At 39.7% G+C, this 16,151-nt stretch overlaps 1 protein-coding gene and 1 long non-coding RNA gene across 2 annotated transcripts; both read right to left on the bottom strand.

Moving 5' to 3' along the window:
* Window positions 1-6,183: 6,183 nt before the first annotated feature.
* On the bottom strand, window positions 6,184-13,097 carry LOC124256121. The gene is made up of 6 exons (XR_006892829.1): window positions 13,080-13,097; window positions 12,818-12,924; window positions 11,793-11,873; window positions 9,754-9,837; window positions 7,842-7,927; window positions 6,184-6,794 (listed from the first exon to the last, which is right to left on the bottom strand). It is a non-coding gene; the product is annotated as an uncharacterized LOC124256121 (long non-coding RNA).
* A 53-nt stretch (window positions 13,098-13,150) lies between these two features.
* Window positions 13,151-15,784, bottom strand: LOC124256120 (1,5-anhydro-D-fructose reductase-like). The gene is made up of 5 exons (XM_046690074.1): window positions 15,767-15,784; window positions 14,527-14,688; window positions 14,318-14,434; window positions 13,991-14,041; window positions 13,151-13,204 (listed from the first exon to the last, which is right to left on the bottom strand). Exons 1-5 carry the CDS (start codon window positions 15,782-15,784, stop codon window positions 13,151-13,153), a joined length of 402 nt encoding a protein of 133 aa, XP_046546030.1.
* Window positions 15,785-16,151: the final 367 nt, after the last annotated feature.

The raw sequence follows: 16,151 nt of genomic DNA on the forward strand, positions 1-16,151 counted from the left end.
CCCGTTAGCAACTCAAAGTCTAGCGGGATACAGAACCTGTTTCCATACGCTTCGGCGATGGCTTTTTCACTATTCGATAGTTTGGCTGTCTCGTCTTGTGTGAAGGCGTACCCGATACGTAACCTAGTCGATTTACTGATTCCCTGGTACACGTCGTTGGCGCGTTCTCCCTCACTTTTCCATAGGTCTATGTAACAGTAATATACATCGCTGTCGTCTATGCTAAGCACCTCGTTACCACTAATTTTTATGGAGGTCCTCTTGACTATAGAACGGCCCACATTATTCACTAGCTCACGTTTGTCGTTGTCTGATTTCAACGTGATGTTAAATGCCAATCGTACCGTACCTGGTACTATGACGTCGTTCTCCCCCAAGTTGGGGAATCTAACCAACAGTACTTGGTTCTGGTCTATCTTGCTGGGGTGTTTGTAATAGTCACCGACTGACGCACGGCTTTGACGCCTAGTGGTTCTCTTAATCTTCGAAAAGGATTTAGTTTTCTACCATATGACATTGTTATATATTTGTATTAATATAATATAATTTCAAAAATATGGACGATATTCCGATGGATGATTTTGGATCTATGGCCTCTGCTGATGTTGATTACGATGAAGACATTTCGTTTACTAACTCATCATTGAGCAGCCAACTACTTAAAACAACAGTAGACGATTATTACGATGGATTAAAAAACGATAGAAACTACGTCGAGCCTCAGTACAAAGGCTATTCGAAGTTTACCATAGATGATAAGGGCATTCTACGCCTTAAGGATAACTCGGAGGTTGATATCATGAACACGCGCACTAGAAAACCACTTGCCTTGTCAACGCTAACCAGTCGCCATGGTACCGAATTTATCCGTAATAAACTAACCATGCAGGATTATGGTGGTGCAAAACCTAAGATTCCTCCGAAGGTAGTTCAAGATCTGCAAGCTCAGTAGTGGTGGTGACATGACACAGCGTGCTACAGAAGCGTCAGACAGCATCGAAAAACTGTTGGGCACGTACTGGGACAAACCATTGCCTGGTTTTAAATTTCCAATGAGGGAACTGTACGGCTTAGATGAAGCCTTGAAACATGTACGTGGAGAACTCGTGAACAACATGGGTAAACTGAACGAACTCGACGATCACATCGCAAGTGAAAAAACCAAACTCACCGAAACTTAAGACGATGATATGAAGCGTCGTATCACAGAACGACTACATAATTTACAAGACGAGAGACAGACCCGATTGGAATCCGCTTCCTCGAATCGAGAACAGCCGATCTCAGATCAGCCGCGCGGAAACCATCGATCGAAAGTACTGAACGAGGATACCACGTTGGCTGAAAGGATCAGAATATTGTTCCGAGAGCAAGGCATCACCATTGCCAGCGTTCTTACAGCATTTGGCTTCATCATATCGACCATGGTCGTATCGCTGACTGGTGGTGGAGGAACACCAACACCACCAAAACCACCGAGTGGTGGTGACGTCAGAGACTGGATAAAAAACATCTGAAATCACTAGGGGAAGCCCTAGCTAAACTCGCCGGTAAAGCCGCCGAAGCCATGCCAGGTATCCTGGGTAGCATCGTCTCGTGGTTGCTTAGCACTCTCTCGAAAACAGTCACGTGGCAAAACCTGTATGCGTTCATCGTCGCCGTTGCGGGTTGGTGTAATGCGTACGCTAAAGGAATTTTAACCAGATGAAACCCAAGCCAACCGCCGTCCCAACAACCACCAGCGCTGTTTTACGGTCGATGTGCTGCTGATTAGACATCTGCACGTGTGGTGGTTGGGGGTGGTTGGGGTTGTGGTGGTGTGGACTGAACCCTAGACTCTGGGTGTGATGCCACTATACCCGTTTCACCAGTATGCGTGGGTGGTGGTACATGGGAGACGAAGACGTCGGCGTTAACACCCAATTTTTGGTCGGCTGTGTCGATGATTATTTCATTGTTGTAGCCTGTTTTTTTATTGATTCTCAGACGCATATCACTCGGAGCCATGTACAATCCAACACCGAACACGTAGTCGACTTTTGACCTGGCGTATTGCAACGTATCCTGATATCGTTTATAGCACTAGGTAAATCTACTGGTGATGCGATAGCGTCCTCAATATTAGCCACTAACTGTTTTTGAGAATCGTAAGCCGTTCCCTTACCTATAATATTAGAACGCGTCTGTGATTGAGATCCTAGAATAGCCCACACGTACGTTCGAATCGAATCGTTCAATCTGACAACACCAGCAGGAGTAAAACCCTTCGACGTGTCCAGCATAAATATTTTCCAGTCATTCGGACCCTGCTCGAACCTCCATACTCGGTAATCCTTGCTGCCGTCGAAAGACATGAGATCATCTCTCCACTCGTTACTCGTGACGTAAGCATTCGCATATGTTTTACCACCCCATTCTTTTAGCTTTTTGCTGGCTTCCACGAGGGGCATGTTGTGAACGATAGGGATACCCAAACCATGGTTCGGGTTCGTCAAACGCCAATCCGTTTTTGGGTCTAGTTCGAATTCATTACAAATCCGTTCATACGCACGTCGATCGTACGGATTGTTTACTGCATCCCATGCCTTGTCCTGTGGGACTGGGGCGCTGATTTCTTTGAGGATACGTCTTACCCGGTAATACACGTGGAAAGTGAAAACGGATTTACTTAGCTCATTACGCCTAGTGTCTGTCAATGTCAAACCACATCCAGTTGTCGCACACCACACGGCAAAATTGAATTGATTCTGACAGAACTGCACAGGGTTGTGAAACCAATCGTGAACCGTTTTAACATTAGTGACCGAAAACCTATAATTTTTAAACACGTCTATAAACTGGGTTTTGAAGTACGAACCAGCCGTGTCAACCACTATTTTTATGTGTGTGAAGTCATAAGCCTTTATGTTGTCGTTTTTTGGGTAACGTACCTCGGGTTTATACATATTATATAATATATAAATATATATAAATATGTACATTACGCTTCCGGGTGTAACGAGCGGTGAGGCCGTTCAACTTATGCACGTTATTGATAACACGTCTGGTCAACTCGAAATAGCACTATATGATATAACCTACTACCCGCGATGGACAAACATCAACAGCAATAATAATAAGGTGTTCTTTGGTGGATTCCTACATAAAATAACATATGGATACTACAGCGTGTGTTCTCTAAATGATGAAGTTTTCAAACCATTAGGAGCTGAACTCAAAATAAATCACTCAAACGGAACAGTGGTGTTGATTAACAGTCCAAACAAATTGAGACTCGGTCGACCGTTGGTGAAGATACTAGGGCTGACACCAGAAGAAATAAACCCTAAGATTACCGTTACAGGTACGAAGTTACCAGATCTAGTTCTATACCGCGAGCTATACGTTCATCTCGATCAGCTTAGCACAACAGATAATGTACAAAGTGAACGTCCTTCCACGTTGTTGAGGGCTGTCCCGGTTAAAACAGAAAAATACAAGTCGTTTTCATCGCGACAGTATAGAAAATTGATAAATGGTAATATTTCTGAATTAAAAATATCAATTTTAGATACAAAAAATAATAATATAAATTGGGATAACTCAGCGTAACACTACATATACAATAATGGCTAGCAATCAAGGCCCAGGAATGCGAGTAAAAAGATGCAGTAATGTAGGATTATCAGACCTAGGTGATACTAGGGGGTTTGATGACTCAGGAATAGATGGTAAAATTTACGCTTTAAAGCTTGTAAACAGCATTTACAAATGAGTTGAAGTTCCCGTCGTCGGTGGATCTGGTAGTACTTTTAACCTAGACACATCAAGATCTGTCAGCAACACTCGATACGATATAGTTCGCAACGACGAGGATGAATGGAGAATATACCCATCGTTCGGTGGTAAATTGTTCGATTTAGAAGACTTTGACAGAACGAACGTTGATCAAAACAAACCGTACTATCTAATGCTCACTAACGATAACAAGTGGATGATGTTACCATCTCGAATCAACTGGTTTCTCAACATCACACTAAGTTCCCCATACGTATTCACGGAAAACAAAGACCACTTACTAAACAAAGTCGTTAACAACGGAACCCTAATCGTGGCTTACGTCCCATCAGAGAGACGTAGTGTAATCATCAGCCCACACTCGGCTATGTCAGCCCACATGCTATCGGTTAAACCAGGGGAGAAAAACGCGGTATTGAAGTTGGTTTCTGATTTCGACGGCGTGATCAACATCTTGCAAAATCTACCGGAGAATTCCACGCTGTTCATCCAAGTCTACCTAGGTCAATCAACGCAGAGTGAGATTGAGATCGTGAAGGGAATCAAACTCCAGTGGGCTAAAAAACACCAGTATCGCGTTTGCTCTATTTACGTGCGGGTGAGAGACGATTCACACACCAGTCTGCAGGATGTCACCGTTAACGTGGAAGACACTATATCTCTAGCTAGTATTTTTCTATCTGAGAACATACATTTTATGGAACTGACGTTAACGCCTGAGAAATTATCAGAAAAACAATTGGAAACTATTTTATAACAGTTACTAGTATATAAACAATGGTAAGTCATAACACCAATGTAACACTCGGTGATCTAGGAGACACAAAGCGGTTCAATTTACCTGGTGAGGAAGACACCCCGTACCTACTATACTATAAAGACGACGTATACGAACGAATGCCACCAGCAGATTTTTCAGAGCTTGAATGGTTAATTAAAATAACACTAACCTCACCTTACATCTTTTTTAATCAAAATGATTTCATTTCGAAAATTACAAACAACGGGATTCTTCTCACGTCCTTTAATCCCTTCAAAGAAAATACTGTTCAAGTATTACAAATACCAGGGCACACTGGTAACATGTTAGCTCCAGTCGACTTGAATGCCAGTTTATTCATTCGCAGCATTTACGATTACCAACGTGATTTTTGTTCAGATTCAAATTATGGTATGAAATCACACACCACGCTAGTTATAGACTTATATCTCGCAGAGATGTCCAGTCCAAGAATACTTTTAGACGGCCTGAGAATAATTTGGTTTAAAAGACACGAGAATAAACGTTGCCGAATCATAATAAGACAAGGTTATAAACCATTAATAAGCCTAGATGGGGTTAGTATTTTAGACGAAAACATACCTATTAATGTCTCACCCATTTACCTGTACAATAATCTAAACCTTATAAGCCTCAAATATATTAATCAAAAATTAAATGACATATAATTAAAAAATAATTTATAAAATATATTATAAACACATAAAATGGGGCTATACCCAGTCTTTGATGAAGAAGGAAATATAAAGGGAAGTGTAGAAGGGTTTCGACTTAAACAGATATGTGAAATAAAACGTCAGCTAGAACAAGACCGTGATATTAGGGCATCAGGGCATCGCTACACAAAAAATACAATAGAACTTTAAACTACATGGATGGGGCTGATACCACTCTTGTGACAACTAGCATGGGATTTGGAGCAGTCGGAGTTGGATTGTTGACCACCATCGTAGCCGCACCAGTGGTGTTAGGCCTTGAAATAACAGCTGTAGTGACAAGAATAGCTGGGTCAGTGTTTAAATTTGTATCTCGCAAATTGAAACGTAAATTAGAATTTTTGCTGAAGCAAAGTTAAACACTATAGAAGACCATATTTCCACCGCACTCAATGATAATAAAATCTCAGAGGAAGAGTTTCGTTTGATCCTATGTGAACTAAAAAAATACAACAAAATGAAAGAAGAGATTCGATCAAAGTTTCATTAAAAAAGTTCTGCTATCTGCGAGAACGAGAAAAAAACCAACATAAACCAAGGGATACAACAAGCCCAACAAGCATTTATTACGAAAACCAAAGACATCATAGAAGATACACATTAAATTGTTTTGCTTAAGTCAATATTTAAAATTGATGTGATCTTATGGGTTTACAAATTGAGGAATAGATACTTATTGATTGCTTGCCTTATATAGGATGACCCCATACTCCATAGTCTTACTCTTTCGAGTAAGACTATGGTTACTTTTTACATGGGAGATAAAAAGTATTTGTGTATGGGTTTATGGTTCCCGTACCACATAGTCTTTCGAGTAAGACTATGGTTACTTTTTACATGGGAGATAAAAAGTATTTGTGTATGGGTTTATGGTTCCCGTACCACATAGTCTTTCGAGTAAGACTGTGGTTACTTTTTACAGGGGAGATGAAAAGTAGTTGTGTTATGGATTTATAAATTAATATGAGTTAGGAATGGATACTTATTGATTCCTTGCCTTATATAGGCTGGTCCCGTACCCCCATTGTTTATACTACTGCAGCAACAACCATTACATATTGGTTCAGCAATTTGAATAATTGTATAACACAGGATAAACTCGGTTAATCAAACTATTGTTTTGTTTGTAATATTCCTTGTAACATAAAAAGTTACGCGAAGGTACAATATATCCACTTTTGTACCATTTATACAGAGCACCATTTTAAGGATTTTAAGAACGCCATTAAAGCAAGCACAAGTCGCCCCATTATTACAAAGGTGAATGAATCGGTGTGTACATTTGTTGTGTAATTATGCTCCCCAGGACAAATGGGTGCCCACCCCCTTAAAATCATCATCATCCCCTCTATGCATAAATTATGAACGGTGTTCGCTACACATTGAAGACGATCACACACATATCAGGAACAACTGGTGCAGATAATAGTCGTCCTCGACCCCGTAGATTGTCTGACCGTGTGATCTTCAGCGCCGTCCAAGGTCACTCCTTATAGGGAAAGAAGGGATGATCTTTCCATCTGGAACACAGGAAGCATGACAGTTGATTGGACGAGAGTGTGAAGTTCAACGTATTTTCTATCACCACCATATGTTACCGTATTTTCTTTACCTGTACGGTAGTCAGAGACAATTGACCGCATACAGTATGTCACTATTTTCACTACAGGTGGTTCAGTCGTCTTACGCGATTCTCATCAGAGTTGCGCCCCTTTGGCAAATGAGTACGAGTGATGGAGAAATGCTCTAACTCTAAGACATGCAAAACCACTACTGATGTTCCAACCCAACACTACTGACAAAATATACCCATAGAAACGAATAAGGAAACGCATGAAAGTACAAGTGTTCCTTTATATAATTTCAGAATTCCACTCACAGTGCAATACATACTTTGTGAAGAAACCTGGAAAAGAATAAAGGAACACTTGTACTTTCATTTGTTCCCTTTTTCGTTTCCCTGAGTATATATATTTTTCTGGGTCAGTTGAATTTATACCCCTCCAGTATTAAACTGAGCTCCAATATGTTCAAAAACAAAAAGCATTTCCCGTGTTTCTTTACCTATTTGCATCTGAAGCTCACAATCTAACTGTATGTTCCAGACCATCAATCACTTGCTTGTCTGGTTTGTCACAAACACCACAAACCCTGATTTTAGTAATACATTCAAATATTTTTGACACCATTTTTTTGTACTTTACACCAAACAGAATATGTTTCGGAAAATCATCAAAATAGGGTATTGTTTTACACTTTTTACATGTCCCCGAAACAAATTACAAAAGCACTTTATGTTTGTTACTTAAAGTCCATCCTGGGCGGGGGGTAGTCTAGGGGTTAAAGCGTTGGCTCGTCACGCCGAAGACCCGGGTTCGAATCCCCACATGGGTACAATGAGTGAAGCCCATTTCTGGTGTCCTCTGCCTTGATTATGCTGGAATATTGCTAAAAGCGGCGTAAAACCAATCTCAGTCAGTCAGTCCATCCTACCAACATAAGCCTAAAATAAGTGTACATGTTTCCATCACCCTCCTCTATAGACTGACATAAACAACTGTGATTACTCGAATTTTTGATAGTTGTTTCTAAGGCCTCTGTCCAGAGCTAGCATTGTCTTCATATCCTCCTCACTGAGCTTGAAGTCAAATATCTGAAACAAGTAGATTTGATATGTGAAACAACATGCAAAATACACTTCACGTGTCATTCTGCAGATACTGAGTAAGGCATTTCACTGGAATATCAATAAAACCTGGTTTTATCTTCGTTCAATATGAGAAGAAAACATTTTTTTCATCTGTCGGTCCCTTGTTTTCTCTTGAGAACAGCAGATTATATAGACAGTCAAAACGAACACAGCGAACTAGGCCACATGTTCCTGTGAATTATTACATATACTTCCTATTAAAAGTTTAGACTCACAAATGTAAATATAGCCACTTGCTTCAGTCAACTGTTCTTATTGAAATTTTGCAAAATATTCCATACTGTTTAAAGATACTGTTTATACCTAAACTGATGTATTGTAAAACAGTCAAAACACACGCAGCGAACTAGGCCACATGTTCCTGTGAATTATTACATATACTTCCTATTAAAAGTTTAGACTCACAAATGTAAATATAGCCACTTGCTTCAGTCAACTGTTCTTATTGAAATTTTGCAAAATATTCCATACTGTTTAAAGATACTGTTTATACCTGAACTGATGTATTGTAAAACAGTCAAAACACACGCAGCGAACTAGGCCACATGTTCCTGTGAATTATTACATATACTTCCTATTAAAAGTTTAGACTCACAAATGTAAATATAGCCACTTGCTTCAGTCAACTGTTCTTATTGAAATTTTGCAAAATATTCCATACTGTTTAAAGATACTGTTTATACCTGAACTGATGTATTGTAAAACAGTCAAAACACACGCAGCGAACAAGGCCACATGTTCCTGTGAATTATTACATATACTTCCCTATTAAAAGTTTAGACTCACAAATGTAAATATAGCCACTTGCTTCAGTCAACTGTTCTTATTGAAATTTTGTAAAATATTCCATACTGTTTAAAGATACTGTTTATACCTAAACTGATGTATTGTAAAACAGTCAAAACACACGCAGCGAACTAGGCCACATGTTCCTGTGAATTATTACATATACTTCCTATTAAAAGTTTAGACTCACAAATGTAAATATAGCCACTTGCTTCAGTCAACTGTTCTTATTGAAATTTTGCAAAATATTCCATACTGTTTAAAGATACTGTTTATACCTGAACTGATGTATTGTAAAACAGTCAAAACACACGCAGCGAACTAGGCCACATGTTCCTGTGAATTATTACATATACTTCCTATTAAAAGTTTAGACTCACAAATGTAAATATAGCCACTTGCTTCAGTCAACTGTTCTTATTGAAATTTTGCAAAATATTCCATACTGTTTAAAGATACTGTTTATACCTGAACTGATGTATTGTAAAACAGTCAAAACACACGCAGCGAACTAGGCCACATGTTCCTGTGAATTATTACATATACTTCCTATTAAAAGTTTAGACTCACAAATGTAAATATAGCCACTTGCTTCAGTCAACTGTTCTTATTGAAATTTTGCAAAATATTCCACTCTGTTTAAAGATACTGTTTATACCTGAACTGATGTAAAACAACTTCGTTCAGTTGAAAATGAGTCATGAGTTCAAGAAATGATAAAACTCAGTAAATTGGCGAATTCCTGGCAAAACTTTACACCAAAACACACCTGGTCACATGTATAATATTCGCACATGCTTTTCAGCTGTTTGATGCATGATCCTCGTGCAATTCATCTGCATCAGGTTTGCAGTTGGTTCCCCCAAGTTAGTGGAGAAATCAATCTTCGATGTAACCATATATATACCTAACATATAATGACTGTTTTCAGTGAGTCTAAACTTTTGATGGAAAGTATAGTTCCAAAGAGAACAAATACTCACATCCATGTTCTGGGCCAGATGAGCTGGATTCGTACTCTTGGGAATTACAGCATAGCCTCTCTGTATGCCATATCTGAGGATCACCTGATGCACAAGAATACTTCGGGTCAGTAGTACATCGGAAGTAGCAACAGATATCTTGTTTGGAATCATAACAACCTTTCTACAGGGGTGGGGGTGGTGGTGGGTGGTACATCGAACAAATCTCCACATCTAGCAGAAGCTGCAGAACATCGTCTGTGACATTTCTGTTGAGTGGGTGGGTGAGTTTAGTTTTACGCCACACTCAGCAATATTCAAGCTATATGGCGGCGGTCTGTAAATAATCGAGTCTGGACCAGACAATCCAGTGATCATCAGCATGAGAATCTATCTGCTCAATTGGGAACCGATGACATGTGTCAACCAAGCCAGCGAGCCTGACCACCCGATCCCGTTAGTCGCCTCTTACGACAAGCATGGGTTACTGAAGGGTCATTCTAACCCGGATCTTCACGGGTACATTTCTGTTGAGAACAGTATTACATCGTCAATAACAAATCTGTCAGGACACGTATTACATATCATAAATAACATATTTGTTGTTATTACATCGTAAATAACTCAGTTGTGGTGCAAAGAAATAGTGAACAAAATGGAAAACACATCTGCATATATGCGTGTCTAAAGTGTGTCTTCTGGAACAGAAAACCTGATTAATTGGCGGTTGCTAAAGAAACATTAAATACCAGTTAGACAGTAATTGAATATTAAAACCAAAACATCCAATATCTTCTTTATACTTCTGTCAACGCAAAGGAAAAACCAGTCTAGATTATCCACTGAACACCAGGTGTTTGCATGTCCTCACCTGCTGGTAGCATCCGCCACTCAAATGACTAAAAACACTGTTGTCACCAATGTTGGTTATTCTATAGATATCCAGCTACTCAACTCTGAGATAAACATTGACATTGGGCTGTCAGTGAACGACGTAAGCACCAGTAACGTAAGACGTCATGACACATGTAAGACATGCATGGACGCCTCGCCCATAATATACGTAACAGTGTCTTTATGTCCCCGCAGACATCGCCTGATTGTGACCTGAGCCAATGGGGTTTATATTCTCCCATTTAAAGCAAGAAAAGATGACACACCTCTCTGTTGCACCTGTTTGTTACATACCACCGCAATCCACTATATACGTTGTTACGGTTAATATTTGCCGTGACAAAAGGTTTAAGAATCCCCTTTGAACTAGCAAAATAGAAAACAGACAAGTCTAAAATATTCAATAATATATTGAGCAAACAATGAGCAAGCGACAATGAATGACAATACTGATATCTAGTACAATGTAATTGAGTCACAAATCTACAGTATTGCGTCACAAATATAACATATTAGCTCACCAGAGTCTTGACATTCACAGTGAGAACAAATATACTGATTGAAGGTTGTTTACAATGACAATAGTTGAATATAGACGAGCACGGTCAGTCTTGAAATGTAGGTCGGCTTGACGATGGCAGACAGATGTGTATAACTCCAGTGATGTGATAAGTCCCGTCGCACAACGCAACAACCAGCCTTTGCATAGCTCTTGCAGAGTTCTCGAGCATTCTAGCAAAACTAGGCTCCGTCGTTATACACTCACGAACATTCACGAAAGCCATCGTATACACAAGACGCGACCAGACCCGGAAGTCAAAGCAACATAAAGCCAGCCAATAGAGGCAACTCTGAAGCGCTATCAAAAAGGCGTGCCGCTAAAAAGACTATTGCCATGGAACATATATGATGCGAGATGTGAGCCACAACCCACACTCAAAACTTTAAATATTGTGACCCATAATAACTATCACTTAATCAATGTGATATTACAAAATACAAAACACACACTCTCATAACAACGTGACTGAATACAACTATTAGAAAGTCCCTATCAATATATGTTATTGCTGCAATATGTAACCTCTGACTGTCCAAAGTCATGGTATAATTAAGATGTATGTATGGGTGACTCTTTGGCATATTATTTTAAAAAGACAGTATACCTGAGCTGAGGATTTGTTGTATTTCCTTCCTATTTCGACAATGGTCGGGTTTTCCAGAGGTTGGGTGCATCCTTGGATACACTGAAATATATGAAGGCAAGCGTCATCAAAGAGCTCTGCAATGCAGGGTCGTGTCGGAATTCTCATGCTGTCTTCTGACAGTTATAACTGTGTTTAACTGTTATATGGAACTAAGCAGCTTTGGTACGTCTTTGGATATACTGAAATATTTGATGGTAAGACTCATCGATGAGCTCGTCAGTGCAGGCTTGGTATAGCAAATATGTTAACTATTTATTGATTTTGTACACAGATTAGATCTGGACGTACATAGCTTGGGGATTAACACAAAACAACTCTCCATTTGAACTCTTTGATAAAGGTACTCTTCCTGGTGTGGTAGTGAGTGTGTTTGTAACAATTCTCTAAAATGCGCAGGTGTGTTTGTTGACGTTCATCAGGAGATCTTAACAAGACAAGCCAATGAAACACAAAACGTAATTATTTAAAGCCAACTTAATTTACGCGGATAGTAGTTTCTGTCGAGGCGTCATCGTAACGTTACTACAAGTGCATTTGGGTTACGTCCTTGGTGCTACACTTGAAATGGAAGTTACATCCAGTAATGTAGGAACTGGAATCAAATCCAGACCCGAATCATGCTGAAAAGTGATGAATATCCGTTCCGTTAACTTCCGATGTGACCGCTAGTGGCGGTTGTATTTCACGATGTCACACATGACAGTGTGAAGCTGTGAAATTTCGTTGGTTGGAAAGTAAAACATCTCTGTAAAAGCAAATAACGCTTCATTTAGGTAATCCTTCATATATACTCGATCTACCTTAAAGTTGATATGATGGTACCATCACAGTGGGACGCTATTTTTAGACATTGTTGCCCAATGTAGTTCTGTAAACCTGCGCTGGACTTACAACAGGGAAAATGGACGACAGCTGGCTTGGTAGTGTTCATGTAGGCAAGGACATTTGCTACTGGCATCAAAGGCGTAGATAACTCAACTTACTAGTTCTGTCCTGGTGCCCCGAACGGCGCGTAGCCAGTAGTTGAGATGCCGTTCTTGAGGGAGAACTGCAGAAGTTCGTCCTCTGCCAGATATGGAGTTATCTCCACCTGAAACAAACAACGTTGTCAACACTATGTCAGGTCTTTGAACCATGTGTTAGGGGAAGTGATGCAGGCATCGGATGTTTACTAGTCTGGTTAACTCCACGAGCACAGGGCATATTAGAAGCATTATATGGGGAATCATGTGGTGTCATATCTACCTGGTTATTCGCAGGCTTTGTACTTGAGACCGTCCATTTTGAGTATCCTCTCCAGTTGTTGTTTATTGAAGTTAGAAACACCAATGGATTCTTGACAAGACCCTTGTCCACGAGCTTTCCATGGCCTGCGGGGAGGAGAGTCATATTAAGTACCTTATGTATTCCCTTGCCATATATAACGAGTTCCTACCACAGGTTATTCTCAGAGTAAAAGAAGTAATCATTGGATCCAGAAAATATCTAACATTTTAAACAAAGTTCCTTTGGGCACATAGACAAAATACATTATTTTACTTAAATCTTGTATTTTCTAAAGCTTTAAAAAATCAAAGGTAAACTATATTCTTCAATGAAATAAGTTACAACGAAGCATTTAAAGTATGTTCCTCTTATGTTCATTGGACACTTACAATTGAAGTACAAATAACATCAACACCAGAACAGCTTAAAAACAACTAGAGTGGTGGCAGTTGAGATTCAGATTCGTTTCTGCTGTATGTATTGATACCTTCCCATTGTCTTACACAGCTTTGACTTTGACTGAATTGACTTTGAATGAATTGTATATTTTCATGATTTGACTTTTCCTCATGTTTCGTTTTCTAAGGGAGGCGGTGCTGTTTATAATCCAGGAAGATCCTGATTGTCATTGGTCTTCAGCAACCCATCCTTGTCGTAAGAGACGTCAAACGGGATCGGACGGTCAGACTCGCTGACTTGACACATGTCACCGTTTCCCAGTTACGTAGATCGATGCTCATGATGTTGGTCACTGGATTGCCTCATCCAGACTTTATTATTCACAGATATAGCTTGAACATTGCTGAATGCGGCGTTAAACAACAAGCACACCACGTTTGTGAGCGTACACTAATACGGTTCAGTGTTAGAGTTGGGCTGGAGGCACCTACTTTCCACGTGTCCAGGTAGTCCGTCATGGTCGGCTTGGTCCGTTCCCTGTCCTGGGGAAACACAATTATGCAGACATATACATACAATATCCTTTGGAATGAAACATGATTCTCGTTACGACATTAAATACATCAAACAATCGTTTGATAACTAATCTTTAGTATAAAGTGGTCTCTTAAGTTCAAACTTCCATTGCACCTTCAGATAAAGACTAAACTGTTGACAAATTTATGTCAATATTTCATAACATTTAGATAACCAATAATTTGATATCCGACTTCAACATGGATGGTTAAATCACAAAAGGCAGAGACGTCTTGACTCACAACGAAAGGCATGGGAAAGTGTATTAGGTACAGATCTATATAATCCATGTCTAGGGCCTCCAGTGACTGGCGACACGCTGGCTCCACCTGATCTGGTTCGTGACAGTGCACCCACATCTGCAATGATAACACACCAGAATGATGACATACATGTAAAGCTGTTGTGAAAGGGTGTTGACAGTATCAAATTAACCTTGTTTACATCCTACCTTCGTCACAATAAACAGCTCTTCCCTCTTTATTTTCCCTTCTTTTATCAGTTCTTTAACGGCGACCCCAATTTCCGGTTCCGTTTTATAGATCAAGGCTGTGTCAACATGGCGGTATCCCATCTGTACTGCGGCCTTCACTGCATCACCAACCTTGTTTGGCTGTTGGGAAAAACAGATTGAGTGTCTACTGTTACTGAGTCCGTAAAAGAAGTGAGTGTGAAGCCAATAAACAAATTACAATGTAACATAATTAACAACTGCATTCTATAATTGAATAAGTTATAAAATCAATACAAAGTTAGTACTATGACAGTACAACATAGACTACAAAATATAATAGTACATATCAAGAGGCAGTATAATACACGAGCGGTGATTATAACAGTCCATAAATATATATTAAAGGCATATTAACCTTCAGCAACGGTAATCCGACCAGTAACTCTAGGCCTAAGCAGGGTATATGGCCATCACACAAAAAGCTGGTATTCTGGTAACTTGTGATGTAATGTGAGATGAGGGGCAATAGCTAGCTCGCTTCATATACACAAAAAAAAGTTTCTAAAAAGTTCTGTGGGTGAGAACGCGATGGAAGCGACTAGAACTATGTCTAAATATAGCGCAAGTCTAAATATGGCACGCAACTGCCCCTTAATGGATCCATTAACTGCTTTACTGTTGTATAACTGTTGAAACATTGTTGAATAACGTGTAACACTGCATATATGTTATCTTTTAAAGGCTATTGCGACCTTTAGTGGTGCCAGGATCCGTGTATTTGAATTCCACATTCCCCAATAATGATCCTTTGTCTGTCCGAAACCACAGCTGGGTTCGTGGGTTTTGAAAATGAAACTAATCGCCAACAAATTATTCAATAGCAACATATCAACCGGGGAGTCTCACAGTCCGCATCTTCTCTGGTGTCTACAGTCAGCATCTGCCCGATATTCATGGCAGTCCATTACCTAAACGTGCAAGTCTCCAGTCAACATCTGCCCGGAGGTGTACAGCAAAACATCTGCCTGGAGGCCTTCAATCTTCCCAGAGTTCTAGATTGAACATATACCCCGAGGTCTAGATTCCAACAATAACTATCTTGGGCTCCCAGCCATTAAAGCTATCGTAGCGTTGCGACTGTCGTAACTCCTGTAACTGTAAATATACAGTTGCGTACAGTCGTAGCACTACGACAGCTTTGTGAAACGGAGCACCGAAGTCTACTGTCATCACGTACCTGGAGGTCTACATTCATTATCTACCTGTGTGTCCATTAGTAAACATCTTTGCCTGAGGCCTTCGATCTCCTACAGAGTTCTAGATTGAACATCTAACTTCGAGGTCTACTTTTGACTCTATATTTAAAATTCAGAGGTATTACAGTTACTTAAATAGCAAATATATCTTTAAGAAACATCTTACCCAATGTAGACAGAGGGAATAAATTGTGAGACATGCCCTAAAATGCTTACTGATGAAAATACCAAAACTTTTAAAAAAAGGTAGGGACTTATTTGATACAAACATTAACTGCCTGTGTTACGCCATCAAAGTATTAACGGTATCGACAGAATTAATAACTGGTGCTAATATGCCTGCCAGGGTCAGCCCTACATTGCCTT

The sequence above is a fragment of the Haliotis rubra genome, unplaced genomic scaffold (genome assembly GCF_003918875.1).
Source record: "Haliotis rubra isolate DU_JTF1 unplaced genomic scaffold, ASM391887v1 Scf619, whole genome shotgun sequence".
Lineage (NCBI taxonomy): Eukaryota > Metazoa > Mollusca > Gastropoda > Lepetellida > Haliotidae > Haliotis > Haliotis rubra.

Bases quoted from the DNA above. Each gene is read 5' to 3' on its own strand.
- LOC124256120 (XM_046690074.1), bottom strand. The intron at 14,435-14,526 runs GTAGGATGTAAA...TTATCATTGCAG, and splicing joins AGCTGTTTATTGTGACGAAG to ATGTGGGTGCACTGTCACGA. The intron at 14,042-14,317 runs GTGAGTCAAGAC...GTGTTTCCCCAG, and splicing joins ACTTTCCCATGCCTTTCGTT to GACAGGGAACGGACCAAGCC.